Source organism: Gallinula chloropus, assembly GCF_964237585.1.
Source record: "Gallinula chloropus genome assembly, chromosome: 18".
In the NCBI taxonomy this organism is placed as follows: domain Eukaryota; kingdom Metazoa; phylum Chordata; class Aves; order Gruiformes; family Rallidae; genus Gallinula; species Gallinula chloropus.
The window spans coordinates 8,686,521-8,708,475 of record NC_140103.1 but is presented as its reverse complement, the minus strand read 5'-3'; the positions used below and the strand labels follow the sequence as shown (position 1 = coordinate 8,708,475).

General features: G+C 48.2%; 1 protein-coding gene across 1 annotated transcript in view; it reads right to left on the bottom strand.

Moving 5' to 3' along the window:
- The window catches only part of ASTN2 (astrotactin 2), a gene marked incomplete at its 5' end in the record, with an annotated part of 343,253 nt that overhangs the window by 24,248 nt on the left and 297,050 nt on the right, over positions 1 to 21,955 (bottom strand). Inside the window, one exon of the mRNA XM_084272571.1 lies at positions 7,553 to 7,694. Within this exon, the coding sequence (XP_084128697.1) occupies positions 7,553 to 7,694 (142 nt within the window). The remainder of the gene's footprint in view (positions 1 to 7,552; positions 7,695 to 21,955) is intronic.

Genomic DNA, 21,955 nt, shown 5'->3' with positions numbered 1-21,955 from the left:
CTGTCTGAGCTGGTGTACTCCATGGGCTGCGGGTATGGCTCTAGATTCAGGTGAAGACCTGCAGGTGCAGTAGTATCTGAACACCTGGGCGCCAGAACAGCTTCTCCCATCCTTCTTGGAGCATATTTATAACTACAGCTGAGCTGCTTTCGCCCACTCCTTAGGGCTAGAATTATCCAATTAAAATTGTCTGCAAATTCCAGGTTGAGCTGCTACTGAGTGCAAGGAGGCAGTCAAAAGAGGCGGCAAATATTCCCATCCAAACATCAAAGTGTTGGCAAGCAACACACGAACCCACACGAGGTAAATCCAACCATCACTTTACAGAGACACTCTTCCTGGGGTGTACAAGAGCTACCCAGCTGCAGATCAAGGAATGGTGAAGGGATAATCACCCCAACAGAGACCTGAGGAGCAGGGAAACATCACCAGCACCGTAGCACTTAAAGCACCAGCTCCAATCCTGCTGCAGACCAGCCCTGCCAGCCCAGGCTTGTGCTCAGAGACCCGCTCGGTCTCCTTGGCAGAGCAGGTGCAATGCCATGGGACTGCCAAGCGAACGCAGCCGTGCTGCGCCTGGCTGGGGCTGGCTCACGAGCAGCCGGCTTGGATGGCTCTGCATGGCACTTGCCTGTAATGGAAATTCCAGGATCAGCATGGGCAGAGCTTGTTTTGGGCTGTAATGAACCTCAGCAGGGTTGCAAGCAGGACCCGGAGCTGCAGGCGTGATGTAACACTGCCTCTTTGTGTCAAAGCCCTGCTCCTGCCCCCCGCAAGGCGAGCGACGCTCCTGCTACGCGGCTGGGATGGAGGTGCGGTGGTGGATGCTTCATCTGCGCTCTGGCAACAGAGGGAAAACTCCAGCTGGCAAAGTGGTATCACCCGCTGCCTCTAATACCCTGCAAACAAGTCATTTTGCTGTCAAATCAGCCTTGCTGGGAAGGAAACACCACCACACTGAGAAACAAGGACAAGAGAGAGGGGACAATGGGAGACACCAAGCCAGCCAGCAGCACTTTTGAGGGCATGCCGTGGCTTCCTTGAAGTGACCTCTCAGGTCCCTGGGGTCCCAGACTGCATGAGGAAATCATGAAGAAGATACTCTATTTTTGCACAGGAAGCATTGCTTAATCCCCTGACCTAAAAACCAATTCTCTCAAGTGGGGCTTATGTGAAGTGTGAGCAAGGGCATCCTTCAATTCTGCTCAGCTGCAGCCCACTGGAGATCTTCAGGTACATCACATCACCTCTGTGCCTCAGTTTCCCTAGCAAGGACACAGGCAACAAGAACAAAAACATCTGCCCTTCTCCTGATCCATTTCTCCCTTGAAAAATAAAAAGAAACACCCATTCCAAGCAGTGAATTCCTTCTGTCCTGGATGGGGAGAAGGTTTAAACCCTGCTGTAAGAACCAAACCGACGTGGCCCTCAGCTTTCCAGCCTTCAGTGCTCAGTACCAGGGAGAAGTGCTGAACAAAGCCAATGACCCCAATGCAGTAGCACAATGCAGCTTTTGATGGCTTAGAGGCAAATCAAAGCCAGCACTGCCTGTGGTGATATTTACATCACATCTGTTGTACTTGCTCTCCCATCAGCCTGTGAGATAAGACCTGGACAGATGTATGTTAGTGGCATCAGGTTCCTCCACACACAGAAATAAGAATATTCTCCAAGTCCATAACTGTACGAGGTTGGCAACAGGGATTTGGTGATGGGAGAAAGGTGGAACTGCAAACCTCTATTTGCTACCAACAGACAAAGAGGCCAAACTCCTCCTCTCCACCCCATCGCATTCCCAAGAAGAATCCCATGTTCACACACTCCCCCTGCAGCAATAATACCCTACATGATGACCTGTCCATGCCTCTTCCTCCTTGCTCCCTCCCTGCCAACCTTCCTCCAGCCATCCCCAGAGAAATGAGACCAGGCCTGGACCCAGACAGGTTTGGGGTTTGGATGCTTTCTTAGGACTAAATCAAGGCTCTTATTTCAATCCAGATGTCCTGAGGGGTGGGGAGGAGCTGGCCAGGGAAGGCACCAAAGACTGTTCCGTTTCCTTCCGTGGCATAAGGTATGAGCAGAAGCAGAGAATTCGGGGAGGATAACCTGATCATTCCAGCACAAAGGAGGGAGATACTCACACCTTGGAAGATACCAGGGAAGAAGGTCCCACTGAGGCCAGTGGAAAGGCACCTCCCAAGTACAGATCTGTCCCAGGTGGCTGAATACCAGTGGCAGGGACATGCCAGGAGGGTTCATGCACAAGCCCAGCTTTCAGAAGGGTGATGGCAAATGTCAGTACAGCACCACTGCAGCAGCACCTGACTGACCCAGGCTCAGAGACAGCAAGAGGGGGCTTAAAACCTGGGCCTGTAAAGGGGACAGGCAAAGCGATGAAGATGACAGCGAGACAAAGTGATCTGCTTAAATCACTCAGTACAGCAAACAGCAAAGTTGGGAAGAGCCTCCAGCACCTTGATTCCCATGAAGAAAGCATGAATGTCTTCTCTGTGGCTTTCATAGGTGTACCCTCCTAATGCTGGAAACTTCAACAGGAGCCCAACCTTCCTCCATGCATGGGGCTTCACTAATATCAGCAGAGAAAGAGACAATGTCCTTCTGCTGAGCCCCTGGCCTCCATGTACAGAGCATCTTTCATGGGGCACCCAGCTCCATGGTGGTGATGTGCATGTTCCCCAGACAGGCCCAGACACCTTGGTGCTGGACTTGCTTCAGCAAACACAAGCAGCAACATTTGGGCAGCCTGGTTCTGAAGCAACCCTAAACTGCTGAGAAAGGACAAGCCTGCATTTGGAGCCTGGGATTTAGCAAGCACTTGTTCAAATCCTGACTTGCCTCGTTTGAGCTTCCGCAAGCCAGGAATGCCTGAGAGGAGACTCCAGCCATACACTGCTCAGCTTCAGGAAGCTGGAGAGCGTGCGGGCTAGAAGAGGTGGATTCAGTGAAGCAGCACAGCTCCTGTGCACACAGGGGACTCAGCCAAGGGCTGTAACAGATGTGTTTTAACCCATGCCACGGAGCTATTTGGGATCTGTCTCCAATTGCTCCAGTGCTCATTCACATGTCTTCCTGACGGAAGACCAACAATAACAATTAGTATCATATAAGGAGCAGCGGACTGCTGCCAGCATTAGCACACTCTTGAGCACCAAGGGTTTCCATTCCACTTTTTATCCCAGCTATGCACGAGGCAGAGGTCAGTCAACATTAATCAGCCTTGCTCTGGGCCAGCTCCTTCAGCACATTCAGCTCGCGGAATTACAACCGCTGTCTCTCTGTGCTACAATGGGTTTCCTCTACTCAACACCTTTGCCTCTTTTCTAAAGCTTGCCAAAAAAAGTATGTCCACTGTTAGCCAGGATATGACAGAGCCTGAGCCTGGCCATGCTGGTTATACCTCCAGACCCTACAGGGATGACACTGGCTGGGCAGGGCTTGGTGGGTGTTTGCTGTGGATAGGAGCCTTGTGCTGTCATTCCACTGTCTAACTGAACCCCCTTGCATGAGATGAAAGTGCCCAATCTTCATCCCCTAGGAAGGGCTTTCCATCTTTCCAACACTCCTGAAACGTGCTCTCCCAGAGCCTTTGGGCTGGTTCAGTATCACCCTGGGGAAACCCTATCTGGGCCAGCAAAGGGGATGCAAATTCAAGGCTCCTTCTCAGCACATGAACACACTCCAAGGAAAGGCTCTGGAAGGGATCCTGATGACTTCCATATTATTTCCAGTAAATTTTGTGCTGATTCTTGGCACAAACACCGGAAATGAATAGGCTAGGTCAGGAATGTAAATAAAGTGAAACATTGGGATTTAATCTAATCTATAATTATAGTATCTGTGGTGCAGTCAAGAAGTTGGTGTGTTTGTGCTGCAACTCCATTGAGGAGCTGGAGGGGGTTTTCATTTCCCTTTCCAAAATTTCCCTTTTTGGCTGAGGGTTACTTGGTGTCTCCCCAAGTATCTGAAATGAACGTGCTGGGCTGGCAAAGCTGCTTTTTTCTAGCAGTCGATCAGGTACAGCTCAGCAAAGAGGCATCCCCAGGCACTAAAGAAACAATGGGATGAGAAGATGAGATGGACAAGTTAGTGAGATGGATGAGTTGGGCTGAAGGCTCAGGGAGGATGAACAGGGGAAGCTCCTGTCTCCCCAGTGAAGAGATCAGTTGGATTTGTAGGGTGCTGAGCTGAGCAATGTAAGTTCAGTCCTCCAGGCTGATTTTGACCTCTGAGACAAGCCAGAGATCTTTCTCTTCACTGGTGTTTGGTGCATCACCAGTTGCCTGTCACAGCATGGTGCTCCCAAGCTCCCAAACCATCAATCTGACTGTTGTTAACTGCTGTCCAGGCTGGCTGGTCCATGCAAGACAAGCACTTATCACACATGTAGACATCTCTCCCTCTGCGTTTCTCACCCCATCCTCTTCCAGATCCACCTGGGAGGAAACTTGACAGACTGTTCTGGTCTAGCTGACCTCAGGGGAAGACAGTACCCTCTTCCTGTGATGCATTTTGCAAGAATTATAAAACTTCTGCTTTTTCAAGAGCTTAAGCCACACATGACAGTCTTCAAGAACCATCCTCAGCATCCCTTTGTGTGTGCATATGAGCACATTCACACTGCTGCATGGATCCCCACGCATGGGCACTCATGTCTGACAGACAAGCAGGAGTGTCCATGTGGGTTCACGAGCCTGAGGAGCGCACACATTTTTGTTGACAGGTACTACTTTCCCTGTGAAAACCCTCTGTGCAGGGATTAACATCTCAGCCCCAGTGTACTGCAGGCAGGGGAAAGGAAAAGGCTGACAGGCAATGTATTTTCATCAGACTGAAATCGTGAAGGACAAAGAAATTAGTTCTCCTTTTGTTAGTTTATGTTTTGAAGTTACAGAAATCTCAAATGCAGAGGAATCAATCAGACTTGGTTTATTTGTTTGCTTGTAGAGCATTTTTTTGGGGTTGTTTTGCATACTCGAGCCCAGCTTTGATCTCAGGCTGGTACTACTCCAAACGAATGGTCAACAGCAGAGTGCAATTGCCATAGGTACTAGAGAAGAAAAGGAACAGGATGCCCGACACATTTACAGAGCAGAAGAGGCTTCCACGACCACACACTCCCCCCCCTCTCAGTTTACATCATACCCCCAGACTACCGAAGAAGCAAAAGCATTTGCTTTTGAAGAGCTCTGATGCTGCAGCCTCTGTGTGCTCACCCAACAGCCTAGAAACCAGCACAGGTCCCTGCCGTGTGGCTACAGTCAGGATTACACCCAGGCCAGAGCCTTCCCAGATAGCTCTTTTTTCCACAGAAACAAATGAAACAAGCAGGAGAAATCCAATTTAAGCAATGACCCCGTGCCCGTGTTTCTGTTGTTGTTACGTCTGCGCGGGCTCGGAACAGCGTGTTAGCCTCACATTTCACTGTTCTGGCTTTCTTCACACTGTGTTGCAACTGTATGGCCATCTGAAGAGAGGGATACTTAACGTGTGTGCCTATGCATCTGAGGATGCACAGATGTGAAGGTAACACGCGCGGCTCGGGTCCCAGGTTGGAGCAAACGCGTGTGTGTGCTGGCAGCGTGTGCATGCACGGCAGTGCAAGCCAAGGCAGGGAGCTGTAGGTCTGTGTGTCCACACACACGTGCCTGGGTGTGCAGCAGCACATGCCAAAGAGGGTGAGATGTGCTGTGTGGGCACACCCATTTTTCTGATGCCCAGGAGTGTGTGTCCATGCCCCACAGGTGCCAGCATAGACATGTGTCCAGATATGTGTGCCTCGGTGTGCGCAGCGCTGGGAACAGCCTGCTGAGCATGAGCAGGATGGAGCCAGACTGAAACCCAAGGCCTGTCCCCATGGAAGGCCAAAGTCCAAAGCAACTTGATGCCAGGGGACTACTATCTGCAGCCGTGGGTCCCCACAAAAAGCCACTGTCCCTCACCCAAGGGTGCCCACAGAGATCAGGAACTGCCTATAGCCACTGCCAGGACACGGGGCATCACCAGTCTCTGTGTACCCTCTCCAATGTGCCTCACGCCCCTGAAGCATAAGCCTGGCTTTGACCAACCCTGGACAAAGCCTTCTACCTTCCACTCAAGGCTCTCCAGGCCCTTGCAGACATTCAGGAATTAGATCACAGAGCCCCTAAAGCGATGGGTGAGTGTAATTATCCCTGCCCAGCAGATGGGGAAGATGATTTGGCAGCCCAGGCTGCCCAAGAGCCAGACCTTCTGGCTCCCATCTCCGTGTGTTCACCTCAGCAGCAGCCTCCCCATCAAACCTAGTGACAAGTCCCTCTCCTGGTGCCTCTGGCAGCTGTAAGTCCAACGGCTGAGAGCTCACAACCCTCTGATTTTATGGGCAGCGGGTTATTAGCAAGCTCTGTGGTTGCTCCAGTCTCTCCCTGGCACCTCGTCAGAGCAGCTCAGTTCCCAGAGATATTAATAATTATATTTGTGTCTTACATATACTGAAGAGAAAAGCATGTAAAATTATTAAATGGCAAGAGGTATCACTTGGAGCCAGCTCCTGGACACAGCTCTGCTCAAGAGATGCACAATAAAGGCTTCTCCTGCTTTGGAGGCTGTCAACATACTTCACTGTCGGGGTGGAGGGGGAGGCAAAGGGAAAGTATTAATCAAGATCTTTAAAAGTTCCTGCTGACAGACCATTTGCCAGCTCTCACTTTAAATGCTTTTGTGGTCCCATAAAAAGTTTCATTACTCACTACAAAATGTGTTTTAATTATTACAGTCACTCTGACATTAAGCCCTAGGTGTTTCTCTTGCTTACTCCTCCATCTCCTTGCCTTTTTTTCTCTTCTTTCCTCTCTTACTTTCCTGACTTCTCATTTATCCCCCAAGAGAGGGGATGTCCTGAGCAACAAGCCAGATTGAAAAGCCCAGACCCCCTCCAAATGATACTGAAGCAGAAGTTAATGTTCAGATCCTGACATTATCCCTTTTCTTTGGACACTACTGCACAGGGTTCAAACAGAAAATCCAGTTCCACATGCACAAAGGGTATCTCAGAAGAGTCAAGTAAGTGAACATCAGCACAGGCATGGCCAGTCATGCCTGCAGAAGTGGTGGGCAGATGGTGGGCTGTCTCTGACCTGGTATATGTGTCCTTCTATAACAACCAGCAATAGAGACAAACACCACCCATCGCCCTTTTGACATCTGGCTATTTCACCCCATTTGGCCACTTGCTTCAATCCGACCACATTAGCTCAGTTCATCCATGAGACAACCCTGTCCCACCATGCACAGACCTGGAGACCCAGCATACTGAAAACGTGGGTTATTCCAGCGGAGTCTCCCACAGACTCCCAGTGCCTCCTGTGCTTTACTGGCAGACACTGGTTTTCCATTTCACCAGATAAACCCAATACTCCAAGCAACAGAAAGAGTCACATCATTTGTCTAGTGTTTGGTAGAACAATGCGCTAACCAACCAACAAGGTTAATAACAAATAACAGCATAGGAGATCCCCCCCTTACCCCCAGCACCATCCCACACGCCTCTCCTTACTTGTACAGACCATCTGGTTCCAGGCACTTGAAAATGACTGAGTAGAGGCTGGTTTCAGGGACATCTCCATGGCTCCTACCCGCTGCCACACAGGATGTTGCAAGGCCAGAAAGCAAATCATCCGCAAAGCTCAAGGATTCTCCTGGAGAGCAAAGAGATGAGCAAGACCAAAACATCAATACAGGTGCAAAATTACTGCTGACTGTTAAAAAAATCGCTGTAGGAACATCCCTACACAGCACAGGCAATCGATGAGATCTAGCTGGCTGAGGCTGGTAGGAATGGCCCCAAGTCCATACAGGCAATGTCTGGAGTCACTGCCAACACCACAGACTGGACCACCATCCAAGGTTGGGTTCCAGGTCCCCAGAAGAGCTAGAAGTCTGGTTAAATAGGGCTCACCTGCCCTAACTGCACAATCAGGTCTTGAAGAGGATGTGGGGTTTTTTTTTAAATTACCTGTTACAAGGAAATATTTCTGCAATGTTAGGTTATCAGGAAAGGAGACATTTGTAGAGCTTGGATGGAATTGCTCTTAGCATGCTGGGGTTTTTTGTGTGGTTTTTGATTATTCAGTGAAAACCAGGAGCTTTGCATTCCCTTTCATGTGCACTCTGTTGGCTCCTGGAGCTCTGACTGGAGTTCCTTCAGCTCTGCTGGGGAATACTCACCCTTTTACAAGCATGTGAAGCAAATGAAAAAAAATTCCAATTAAGAATGGTGAAAAATGTCATTTCCCCCCCCCCCCCTTTTTTTTGTCTTCTAGTTTATGAAGCTTATTAAACACTTAGATCATGACCCAGCTGAAACTAAAAATGCTCTGCTTACTAAGCTCTTTGGGCATGACTACCCACCACCACACAACCTGCCTCTTTGCAGTGGGTGTCTATCGGTTAGAGCTCATTGTGTTCAATTCCCACTTTGCATCGGTGTAACTGGAAGCCCAAGGTACTAATGAGTGAAAAAAAACCCCAATGGGAGCAGCTGCTCTGGTTGTGCCCCTACACCCACCAATGGGAATTGGAGAAAGGGCTGCTGCACCTGATAGAGCTGTGCTGGTATAAACAAACCTGGCCCCAGATTGCTGTGCAGGGTACCTTGTGCATGTGTGGGTGTCAAGCCACCACAGCAGAGGAAGGAGAAGAGGAATTCCCTCCTCAGCACTTCTCTTTTTTCATTTTTCTAAAAGCAAAAGTGACTGAGGACCACTTGAGGATGACTGAAATGAAGCACAGGTTGAGGTTCTTGGTATAGAGAATAAGAAATAACCTAGTGGTATAACCAGCCCAAGACATCTCACTGTGCATCTGGATTACCCAGGTAGAAGGAAAAATCCCCTCCTCCCCAGCTGCCCCCCCGCAGCTGCATTTGTGTCTTGTCTCAAAACACACAACTCGGTAACAAATGTCCCCCTTGGCTACAGAAAAGAGCAGCAATAAATTCTTTTCCTCCCTAAAGGAATCCAAGCCTTAATTATTCATTTTAATGCTCCCAGCATGACTTGTTCTTTCCAAACTTTTCTTCAGGCAGCTCTGTCACTGGTCTCTGTAGCTTAACCCAGTCCCCAGCCCCGAGTCGGTACCAAACCCCAACTCATCTCAGTGGGCAGGCTGGGCTGGCAGCAGGAAAAACACTGCCTGCAAGTCATGAGCACTGAATGGCCCTCAGCTCTGGGTATATGGTTTAAACAAACAAACAAAACCCTATTGCTCATTTCCAACTTTCGTTTCTCTCTCTCTTCTCATACAACATCAGGCCGATTTGGGGAACTCCCTGTCACCAGGAGTCATTGAGAACAGACGCTGCCGTGACTTATAAACCAGATGAATCACAAACATGCAATGAAGGAGGATCAGACTCTGCTGCTGAACTAGAGCAAGAACTGTTAAAACCTCTTCAGATCTCAAGCAACCAACTTCTGACCCAGAAGAAACTTCATGGGGGGACAGATCATCCCATGGGTGTCTGCTGTGGGATCTCACACCTTCCTCCAGAGCATTCAGGGTTTAGAGGCAGACAATGACTAACAGCTAAGAAAAAGCCTGGGCAGAGAGACTGTGGTGAGAAACTGGGCAATACCAAGGGGACATTTGGACTGGCAATGCCCAGGTGCAGTGAGCATCGGTCAGGACATCTGTGCCAGGGAGCACAAAAGATGGGACAGGAGAGAAAAACACAGGACTGAGTCTGGCAGTGAAGAAGGTGGAACCAGGCTTGCAGGAGACTGGAAATGGAATGGAAAAACTCATGTGCAACCACTGAACTAAACCATGCATTAAAATTGCAGAGATACCTCTCCATAAGGCATCCATCAACTTCAGAATGCTCATCTTTCATGGGTTTTCTGGGTAGCTTTGAGGGGAGAGGAGCAAGCTGGCAGTGAGCAATGCCCCAAAACACAGCAGTACCTGCATCACACCATAGTTTGGTTTGCCAGAGTCTGATCAGACCTGCCTATGCTGCAGAACGTGTTGCTGTCCCCCTGCACAGGAGCAGATGAGGTTCTCAAGGTCTGCCAATGTGATGTCACCTTAGGTTAAGCCAAACCCCTTTCAATAAAATCCCTACAGCAAGAGGGTGCTTTGTGTTCAAGCCTGAGCCTCTGGGGAACTTTCCCCACTTGTTGGCCCTGCTACAATCAAACAAAAGCGAAGAGGTTGTTAGGAAAATAGCAAAACAGATGCTAGCAAAGGTGCTGAAACCTCAGCCCCAAGGCTGGGAGACTTTCTGCACCTGTATAAGCAGCAGTGAGATTGCTGGTGGTGCCAGACTGCACGGACCATGGGGTCGGGTAAAGGACACCCCAAGGATGAACTGACAACCCAGAGCTGTCAATCGGCAGCGACTGCAGGGAGATGTTTTTTCACGCTCTCCCCTGGGTGAAGCAGAGCACATGGCAACTTTCTTTGTTTATCTCACACATGAGAAGTCTTTCTTTGTTCAGTCCACAGTACTCTGCAAACAGCTGGAATGAAATTTCCTGCTCCTTCCCTAGGACCAGAAATCAAGTTATTCCCTAGATTCAGCCTGGGACCTTGTCTGTGAAATGTGGTGAAGGAAACCGGTCAATTTGCTGGCATTGCAAGGGGATGATGGACCACTTATGTTGCCCTACCAGGAAAAGAGGTCTTGCAATGCTGTAGCAATGGAGGCATCCTGGCCCAAACACACAAGGCAATGGTGAGAGCTCAGCACGCAGCATTGCTCGTCTCTGCTTACGAACAAGGCACGGGGAAAGCAGGAGGGAAGGCTGCAGAGGGAAGGAACAAAAAGCACGAGCTTATCGTACAAGAAGCGACATAGAAAGGCCAAGCAGAGGTACATAACTCTGAATACATCAACAGGGCAGGTGCTTGGGTGGAAATAAATATTTGGGCTAATGGGGAGTAATGGCAGGAGAAAGTAAAATGGGTATGAATGAACGGGCTGCTCCCCAAAGAGCAAGTAGCCGAGCTATCTTTTAAGAAGGAGTTTGATCACTTTATAAAGGGGATTATATGGATAAGTAGTTTGTGATGGAAAGCAAAGGGGCTTTTCTGTCTGGCCCTGCATTCTCACACACCCTGCCAGCAAATAGAAAGCCTCCCAAAGCTGGCCTGAAGCACAGACCTTCTAGATTGCTGGAGTATCTCTGCTTGAGTTATTAAATTTCAGGAAGAACCCAAAGGTTCTCTGCAGAGTAAATGATAGCTAAGCAGATCATCTCTCTGGTGTAGGAGGGATTTTATTGACCAGACAGCCATCTGTGTCCTTCGTTAATAGTAATAAATAATTGATGTCACACTAAATAAAGCAATAAGCAGTTACAAATATCAAGGACAAATGACCAGCTCCTGTGAGGATGCCTCACCTGTTTTCACTTCTTGGAATCAAAAACTCCAGACCAGAGCTCAACATCACTATGGCAAGTGCTGTGCACAGAGCAAACTGTACCTGCTGCACCCTGATTACAGGTATTGGAGTGACTGTGCTCAGTAAAAGGACACTGACACTCCTTCACAGTACACCAAATCCCTGCAAGTCTCTCCTGCCCCTGATTTCCATGCCAGTGCCATCCCAGGTCTGGTCTGCCCTAAACCATCCAATTCCCCATGCAACTTCTGAAAATCAATCTCTGCTTTACTAATGACTGCTGGCAAGATGAAGCTCCCTCTGAGCACCATTTCCCTTCTCTCTCCAGTGCAACCCTTCACTATTGCCTCATTCTCTTCCATGGACATGGCTGTAGAGTTTGGCAAAGCTCTTCTGTTTGGTTTTGTAAACATGTATCTTATACTGATTCTGGTGTTGTAGTGAGTCAGAGCTCTCCCTAAACCAGGGGAGAACTGCAGCACACTTGGAGCTTGCAGAGGGGTTAGCCCCATTTTGTGAAGCTTTGCAAACTTGTGGTCACAGCAGGTCTGGGCACCCCAAGGCATATAGGTCAACCCACCAGTGATGGCTCTGGGATAGCGCCCGGAACTCAACTTGATGTCTAGACTGGAGGGGGAGGATGCCTGCGACTCAGGTGCCTGCTTGTGAGGCTGAGCTGGCAATCTGCTCCCAAGTGAGCACATTTCTAGTGGCAGGAGGCTCAGATGGGCAGGCGTGGGGATGGAGGAATGAAAATGCATGGGACCAGGCTCAGACGGCTCGCTCGCAGCATCCGACAGCCTTAGTCTGCCTCAGTCCTTCCACTGCAACTCGTGCCAGCGCCCAGCAGTTGTGGACAGCAGGCAGGATGAATCACCTATCAACCATCCCACTGAAGACAACGAGAGTTACGGCGTCGAGTTCAACCAGACTAAACAAAAGCGCGAGGCCAGGAGCCTCTAGGAGGTTAGAGGAGCTGAAGGCTCACGGGGGTCCCCACACCTTCAGCCTGTGTCCCTGTGCCAAGAGCAGCACAGACAGAACCCAGGCGGTGCAAACTGGAGTGGAAATGGAGATGAGAAGAGACCTCCCGGCTGCAATTCACCTTTGAGATTCCTAGAAAGAGAACAAAATGGAAAGTAGGAAAGCACCAACATCTCTGCCTTGACAGCTTCTTTCCTAGACTGGACAAACCCAAGCCTTCAGTGTTACCAGTCACTTTCTTCTGACTGTGGTTTTCTCTCTTCGTCTTTCTCCCTTTTGATTTTTTTTCAACCTGTTTTCAATTTGCTCTTGTGGCATCTCTGACTGTGACCTCATTCTGGTACTTAAGGGGGAAAAAAAAAAAGAAGAGAGAGAGTGTCCTTTAAAAAAGAAATTAAAGAAATCATATTTTATTTAGTTTGGTTGGTTTTGAAGCTTTAGCAGAAGAAAGATTAACCTTTTCTGCCTAACTTAATGAAAACAAGGAGAAAGCCTGTATGGATAAATAAATATCTGTGTGGGTATGGAGCAGGCACGATCGTGTTACAGCCCCGGTGGAGCTGTAATGGGGAACAGGCGCGTTCCTGCGCAGCAGCTCCCAATTCCCGATCCATTTTCAAGGAAAGAAAAACAGAGTAGAATGTCAGAGGCCCAAGTAGGCATAAATGAGGGAGCCCGGGGAAGGCAGATGGGGCCCAGTGAGGACCTCCATCCCCAGCAGTGACCTCCAGAGCAATGCCAGCGAAGCAGATGGAAAGAGACCTTACTCCACTTTCCCCTTGCCAGGTTTTGGTTCCTGAAATGAGGAAACAAATGGCACACTCACTCCTCCAAGTCTGTCACCTTTTGGGGGTCCTCATCCCATCCTCCTCTTTCTCTGGGGCTCTGCCTCCAAGCAAGGGAGGTTCAGAGGAATGCTGTGAGCAGAAGGCTTGGACCAGGTTTTTGGATGGGTAGCAGGGGAGCACAGGCTTGCAGAGTGGGTCCTCCACAATGAGGTGGTACCTGGGTTTAATGTGCTTTGGATCTGGTGCTTCGTGGGGGAAGGAGGTAAAAGGTGATTTGTCTTGGAGATGATGGACTGATTTAAATTAGTGTAACATAACTTTAGGCGACAGAGCTGTTCCGATTTACATCAGCAGATGGTCTGTCTCGCTGCCTAGATCATTAACAGCAAACTGTCCCTACTGATCCTGGTGGAAGGATGTCAAAACCGCCTTCCCTACACAGCCTGCCAGATTACAAAAGAAATAAAAAGGCCTAGTTATTACTAAAAAATATTCTGCCCACATTCTGGGAGCATCCATGCATGCCAGCCTCTTGTGTTAGATGGGAGCCCAAGCCCCATGCTTAAAATCCCTGCAGCTTCTGAAATAATTTGTCAAGACTTTTCTTACAGACTCATCCATTGGGAATCCCTCTGGCTGGGCACAGGTTGTCCAGGCTGATGCAGAAAAGCCAGGGATTGTGCTGTGTAACTTCAGGCACAGTTTGTACCCCACTTGCCAACTTGTACAAAGGTGTGAATTGCAGGACTTCTCTGAACAACTTCACTTTGCCTAGGTTACGAATTTGGGGGCATTTTCTTCCTATGTCTATATGCTACTAGACACATTAACAATGACGAAGAGCTCTCCCCTGGACTTCCCAGTTCTGATGGAAGACTGCACTCATACATGGCTAAATTTAAGTAGCATTGCTTTAGCTAAGAGCAAAAGTTGCATTCCAGTGCCACAAAAGTCCCTTGAATGACATCACTGGTGCTTTCCAGGGTTAGAACTTGCATACAGAGTCACCATGTGGAACTGAAGGATGGGCTGTCTTGCACTGCTCTTATCCAGAGCAGCCAGTCGAACAGAAGGAAATGGTCTTAATTTGGATGAGCTGCAATACTCGAAAAACATGACACACAAGGCTAATCATGGGGGTAATCCTCCATTAGGGTGAACGATAGGACTCGCTGCTCCTTCACCTGGGCTCTCCACAAACTGCTTCTCACAGTTTCTTCACAGTCAATATTCTAAGACCTCAGAAAAACTGCTTCAACTCATGTAAAAATGCATCACCTCCTCCATCTCCCCCAAGGCAGTATGCTGCTGGAGGAGAGTGAGAATTAATGCATTTCATTCTGGGCTGTGAGCCCTCCAGTATTTCTCAGGGTTCACTGGGTTGCTATGGGTCATCCACAGCCAGACACAAGCTGACTCTGCTATGCTTGGAGCCATCCAGGCATGATCCAGTTCCAATCTCAAGCCACGTATTCACATTAGCATGGTGGAGAGTCCAAGTGAATTTATCTATTCCCTTGGAGTTTGTTTTGGGCTGTGCAGCATGCTAAAATAGTTGGTTTCAAGGCAAAGTGGGACCCATTTGTGCTGGGGGTTGTGTAGACACATAGCAAAGACATGAGCTTTGGCCTCAGACACTTTTTGTCCAGCAGAAGATTTTGTCCATCACCACAGACCTGGTTCTCACTCTCATCACCACAGATCTAGTTCCCATCCTCATTCTTCCTTTCCTTTCATTTTTACCTTCTTTTTAATTAGAGGTTTCTAAACAATGGATCAGATTGTCCAGACCACTTGGTGGTTCCCCAAGCCAGCAGTCTGTAGCAGATCCAGGGACTTCACAGAGCTTTATGTTCAACAGGAATCCCACCAGCCCTTCTACAGCCCCTGAGCCAGTCTTCTACAGCATATACTGATGTGTCAGATAATTCAGACAGCAACAAAACCTGTATCATAATCTATTTTTTTCTTAAATACACAAAGCTACTGCACTGTTGCAGTTCCTAGGTGAACAAATTATTGTGCGAAAATTACTCCCAAATTTTGGACACAGAGATGGCACCAAGGAGCTGGGCTCCACCAGTCCAGAGCACTGGGTGCTTCCATCTTCTGCTGGGATTATGATGACTTAACTTGAAATGGAGACGCTTTCACCTTTGAGACATGTCAGAGGATAAATCCGGGGACCCTTTAGGATCCTTCCTAATGAAAAATCAATGACAAGATGATTCTGGCCAGTCCAAGTGGGCCCTGGTGACATACCAACAACATGCTGACACACAAACCTGCCTAGTACATGATGGTCTATGAAGCAAGCAGGGCAGACCTGCCAAATGCCAGCTCTACCAGTCTCTTACCTTTATTTTCAGCTCTTAATGACCAAATACTGCAGTATAATGTCCCACAGAACCCCCTGGATGACTTGCACCCACAGGAGATCAAGCCTTACACACACATGCAAACACCAAACTAGCCGGAGGGGGAAAGAACATTTCCTAGAAAGAAACTCAGTGTGCAATTAATCACTAAAAAGATCATTATCTCAGGTGATTTATCAAGCCAAATTACTTCAAACCTATGCCGAAAAGCTATCAGCTGCTCTGTGCTTCACTTCTCCTTCCACTTCCTGGGAAAGCGGAATTTTGGACTGATTAGATCAGCCAGTTTCTTCTATAACACCCCTGTTGCACAACCCTGCTCACAGTCCCTTCTTTACGCTTCATGGGTCAGTGCTGGGAAGGGAACCAAACCACTACCTGTGGTGGCAACCAATTTAGAGAGACTATTCGGTCCCATTCATTCTAACTAGAGGTATTACGTGTAGGTGCTGATGTTCACAGAGAATTAGTGATAAGACTTTGGACTAGCATATTCCAAAGGGCTCAGCATGCACAGCTCCAGCCAGATCTGCAGCCTGTTAGCCAACGAACACTTCTGAAAACTGGTCCTCGTGGAGGACCTGCATGGAAGCAGCCCTCTTATTTGGCCCTAATATGCATTTTTGGACATTTGAGAATGTGGGAGCAGATCCTCAGTTCATAAAATCTCCTGTAGCTCCCTTGAAGTCAATGGAACAATAACAATTTACACTATCAGAGTTTCTGCATCCTGGCTGTGAGCTATTTGGAACAACTACACCATAATGATTATTGCAGATATTTCAGATCCCTTGTCTAAGTCAGATAGAATACCACTGTATAAGAAAATAGAGAGTTGGTTTGCTATGATTTCCAAAGAATTATTGACCTATATCTTGCAAACATTTACACGTTTAACTTTATTCATGTGAGTTGTTCCATTACACTCATGTGCCAGATAAATTAATGTCCATGCTTGCAGGACCAAGGTTAAAACTTGTGTAAACACAGTGAGTTCTAAATATTTTTTGGTAGGTATGTTCAATTACCTTGGACTCAGACTAGAAAAAGCATGTCATCTGATCATGCCTCTCTTCATAACTCTCCATTTATCCCAGTAGGTACCACAAGAGAAGCCAAATGTAGTATCAGGATAACACTGAGAAAAGAAGCAATTATCTGACCAAACTCAGAAGGCTGGAAACACCCACTGGGTCAGGACTAACACAGGCGAGAGTTGACAGCAGTTCTTGAGCAAAGAACTACCTGGGTAACAACAGCTTGCTTAACACAGCCAATGTCTTGTTCACCTATTGATTTCTCCACAATGAAGTTATCATTTTTCCTCAGTTTTGATTGATAGACACAAGTTAATGAAGAGGAGAAGGAGATGGGATTCTCTTGGCTGAGGAGTCTACTTCAGCATCCATCATCATATCAGCAATCACTCCATCTTTTTCACTGAGACTACAAGGTGAGACAGGATCTCCCCCAACACTGCACCATCCCACCACTCACAGGATAGAACATATTCTCTAATTTCTTAATTTGAGCTGATTTTGTTTCCCAGAGGACAAGACGTGCCAACAAGGCTCCTGTCACTCAGCAACTGCAATGCACTCCACAAAGGCCGTTAGTACCTCCAACAATGTGGCAACACATACACCCCCTCAGCCAAGCCAGGAGCTCCGTTGCGATACACACCTGCATCGCAGACGGCTGCAGCACCATGAGGTTGCCAGCAAAGGAGGAGGGACACAAAGAAAGGAAATTGCTTTTTTCCAGATAGTGAGAGGCAAATCTGAGGCTGTCACCCAGAGCCCCAGTTCAGATCTCTAACCACTCATAGCTGGCTTTCATCTCTGCAAGACTATTAAGGCTTTTCCCAAGGGATTGGACTCCAGACACTGAAGATACCTGCCATGAGCACACAGCAGGGCACTGGCACAGAAGGATGCCTTCTGCTCTGAATTTTAAGTCATGTTTACTGTAAACTGAGACAAATCAATCCTGTCATGCACAGGAAAGGGGATTGTTAGTAACCAGGACAGCTCTGATGGATGAAGTCCCCTGGGAGCCCATCTCACCCAAGGCCCTCGGTGGTGGGAACAGCCGTTTGACTCATAGATGTCCTTGGCAAAGCAAGGTATCTGGGCACACTTCCTATCCCCAGGATCACAGATCACTCTATGATGGTTAGTTGGAGACACGTCATCGCCAGCAACTGTGTAACATCTTACCACTCAGATGACAAAAGACAGATTCCCAGAATGAGCAGGGCAGGATTAAGCCTAGTGGTAAATGGATTCCAGGGTTGTTCCAGGATCTATACTGACGAGGGAGGCCAGTGCCAGGTAGACTACTTGGAGCTCATACAATGAGGTTATCACTTCCCTCCTTTCTTCAAATCCATAAATAGAACCCAAACATCGCTTGGGCCATGTTAGAGAGATAAGGTGAGTCTCTCCCATCCCTTGCAAAGCCTGAAATAGAAGACATGCTACTCCCTATCCTAAGCATCAAGTGGTAAGATGTTGACATTTAGCAGTAGGGAAAAATAGCCAAACAATGAACCCTCTCAGGTCTCTCTTCTTCCCTCCCTTCCCCCAGTCCCCTGGAAAATGTTCATAAAGTGAAGTGGAAAAAAGGAAAACCAACCCAAACCCCAACAATCAAAACCCAACCTTCCTAAGGCTGTGGAAATACCATGTAGAGGAGAGTGAGTCAGGCTCTGCTAACTGCACAAGGGTCATCAGTCCTGAAGGCAGAGATGATTCACCAAGGCAGCAAGAGCTAGAAAGTAGAAGAGACCAAAAAGAGGGTGCAGAAGGGAAGTTGTATCAAAGATGGGGAGGAAAGAAGAAATGAAATGGTTCTGGGTTTCACGCACCTTCTCTTTATCAAACACCACTCAACTGGAACTGACCCAGGAACACTCACTTGATAGTGGTGAGGTTATTCCCTTGGTCCTTTGTCCAGACTTTCTTTATGAGAAGGAGGGAGAACAGGCTGTAAGGACTCAATCCATCCCCATCCCTTGCTTTTCCCTCTCTTCTGCCCCTGCCTGAGATGCTTAGCCAAGCCTCCCTGCTGTCTCTGCTTCCAACGCTGCTTTCCTGCACCCATTCTCTGTAAATTCAGCAGCATTATGGGACTCTGTTTTCCCCATAAAAGATTCAAGGAGATGAGAAACGCAGGGCTTGCTTAGGAGCACAGCATGCCATGGGGAGGCCCTCCTGGATGCCACTGGCACAAAAAGCCATATCACAAGAGATGGAGAGGAGGATGGGGCTCAGGTGCCTGGGGAGAATTCTGCCTGCCAGAATGCTCTCCTGCTATTCCTCCATTCATCTTTCCTCCTCAAGCTGTCCCCCCAACCCCTCCTTTTATCTAATAGCCATAAAAACCCAAAACACAAAAAGCTTGCTCTGAAAAAATCCTAAATACAAGGTGGGAGGGGAGGGGGGGGGGGAAAGGAGAAAAAGAATCCTCCCTCTCAAGTTCACAATGAGAGCTGTAAAACTTTTTCTGCTTGGAAAATTCTCCCGGTCAGTTTTTCCTACTGTTTAATCCCCGCTTTGAGTTACACAGAAATGAGTAAACACATTTTATAAGGTTCTAATTCATACCTAACCCATACAGTTTATAGCTTAACATAGTAAAATATACACACACACACACGTGTGCTTTTTATACGTGCATGTGTGTGTGTATATGTATATGTTTATATATATATATCTCTACTCACACCCATATGCATAAAACAGCTTTGGTCCCACTCCTGTGAGCCTCCCAGCAGCAGGTCTGATTGCTCCGGCATGTGCTCTGCTCCGAAGCAGCCTGGCATGCTTAGGTGTGACTTAGCTGGCCTGGAGACTAGTTTCCGCTCCAGATCCCTGCAACCTCCTTTGTAATAAATAATTAGTCTGTCTCGTTAAGGGAACGGCAGGATCCACCGCTCCATCCTTGGAGGACTGAGGAACACCACCACGTGGTTTCCCAATTTATGTCCATATTCTGCCCAGAGAGCACTGGGAGTGAAGCACCACAGCAGGGAGGCAGCCAAGGCTGGGCTGGAGGAGCTGCAGTGAGCTCAGCTACCATGCTGTCATGGCCTCATGCCAGGCAAGGGCATGTCGGCCTGAAAGCTCTCTGCTGGCAAGCATCAGAGAAAACCTGAAGGTGGGCACTCAGTCCAAGCTTGGCCCATGGTGCAGCTCTGCTCTGGAGGAAGGCAGGCAGCCATCACACCCAACTCTTTCATGTAGTTCTGGGTTAAGATCAGCCCTGATGGGACATTGCAAGTGTCTTGACCTGTGCCAGGCTCTGCATCAAGCTGCTGGAGAGGTAGTTCCTCCTCTGCAGCAAAACCACGTCCTTCACCTTTGCTTAGGACCACGGAGACCAGTCACAATGTGCTGTGGATGGCATTAAGGCCAAAGAGCTACCTGAACCTTCATCTCCCACTCCACTGTTTGAGAACCAGCCACCACCTCCCTCTACCCATTCGGAGGTAGAGCTGACCAATTCATCCTGTTAGACGTGGTCTCTGCACTTCTTCAGCCTTTTAACCTAGTGTGGGCAGAGGAGATGGAGTCCTCTTGACCAGTAGTTTAAAATTAGCTAATTCCACCTAGAAAAAAATACACTGCCTGATACAGAGAGCTTCTGAACAGCAGCAAACCCCAACAGTCCACACAGAGATCTGCCTCACCATTTCTGCCTCACCATCTTCCAGTGCATCTCTGGTACTCCCAGGCATCCCCAGGGTAAACAGTTGTGCACATCAGACCGAAAACTCAGCACCAGCATGCCCAAACTCTGCACAGGGGGCACCTTATAAACAATTTGAGCTTGGCTGTAACTCCAAGTTAGGAGATCTGTATGACTACTGATGAAGGAATTGCCTCTACCATTGCTCTGAAGAAGGTGGCTTCTCTTGAGCTTTTCTGGTTTGGGTTTTCCTGCTTGCTTCCCCCAGCAGCTTGCTATTAAGTTGAGCATCCTGTACAGTCAGAGAGAATAGCTGTAAGCTATTAAAGTATCATTTCTGCTATACCTCTGCAAGCCCACACCAAGAGATCATTTCCTCATAGGAAACGATCAGAGACACAGAGAGAACTCTGCCAGTGACACAGCCAACGCCGCTGCCGAGACACGCTGCAGCAGCTCCACTGCCACGAGTGGCAACGGAGCCGTCTGTGCCAGCCCAGAGCCTGGCTCTGAATTGTACTTGCTGTGGCACAGCTCCTCAGAGCAGGAAGGCAAGACGACAACAGAAACACCCAGAAAACATCCCAGACACTGGATTTTGTGCTTCTCCAGAAAGGCCCTTTCAGAGCATTTGCTTGATTTATGGGATCTGCTGCCCTGAACCTCATGTATTCCCCGATGGGCTTTCATCTCCCAGAGGGCATCCAATTAACCAGCAGAGAAATCAGAGTCACAATTAACTTCTTTTCATTATTTCCTGACTCACTGTCATACCTCCCATCATCTTGTTTTTCCTCGTCCCTGCTTGTTTACTCCAGCTCCAACCCCTCCTCTATTCAGAAACCGAGAAGAGGCAGGAACAAATATAACCCCCATCAAAAGGCCAGGGACAACTGGAAACCTGCACTGAAACACAACTGCCTGGTCTGAAACTCCTCAGCTTTGTCTTCTGGCCCTCCAGTACAGCCTCTGCTCAAGCTGTCAGTAAGCCAAACCCCAGCAAGCAAAAGTGAGTTGACCCTTAAAGTCCTATTTTTTAAACCGAGGTGCCCCTGCATGCTTTAAGTCCTCCAGCAGCCTGGCACAAAAGCCACCTCCCAGGTGGGAATTTGTCTCTAAAGACCACACTCCAGGTCTCTCTGAGCAACCATGGCAAGGGCTGCCTGAACCACATCCCCAGGGCAGCCAGCAACGCTACCATCCCTGCTTTTCTCTCTCTTTATTCCTTCTGCCTGTTGCTGCAGTTAAAACCAAAGCTCCAATTTTTCAAGTACAAAGATTGGCTTGAAGACTCAGACTTTTTTTTTTTTCTGGGAGCTTTTTTGATACAGTCCCTCCAAGGACGCAGAGAAGCACTCCAGGTCATCAAAGTGAAATCATGGGCATCATTCAAGCACATCCTAACCTGTCCTGTGATAACTTGTCACTTGAAGGCACAGACAAAAGCCATTCTTCAAGCTAGTGGTTTGAAGTCGCTTCCAGCCGCACAAAATGTGAGACATGAGCTTGAGGCCCCATAATGCTATTTTCATTTTCCTCCTCCTCCAAGAAAAGAAAATGAGTGTTTATTTCCTGAATGCTCTGGTCTGAGAAAGGGCAAAACTTTCCTCCGGGAGCCAGGTGGCTGGAAAGGGAAGGCAGAGGCAAATATTTGCTGAATTTGTCAATGAGCTCTTATTCCATTTTTCTTATTAATATTTATTTAGACA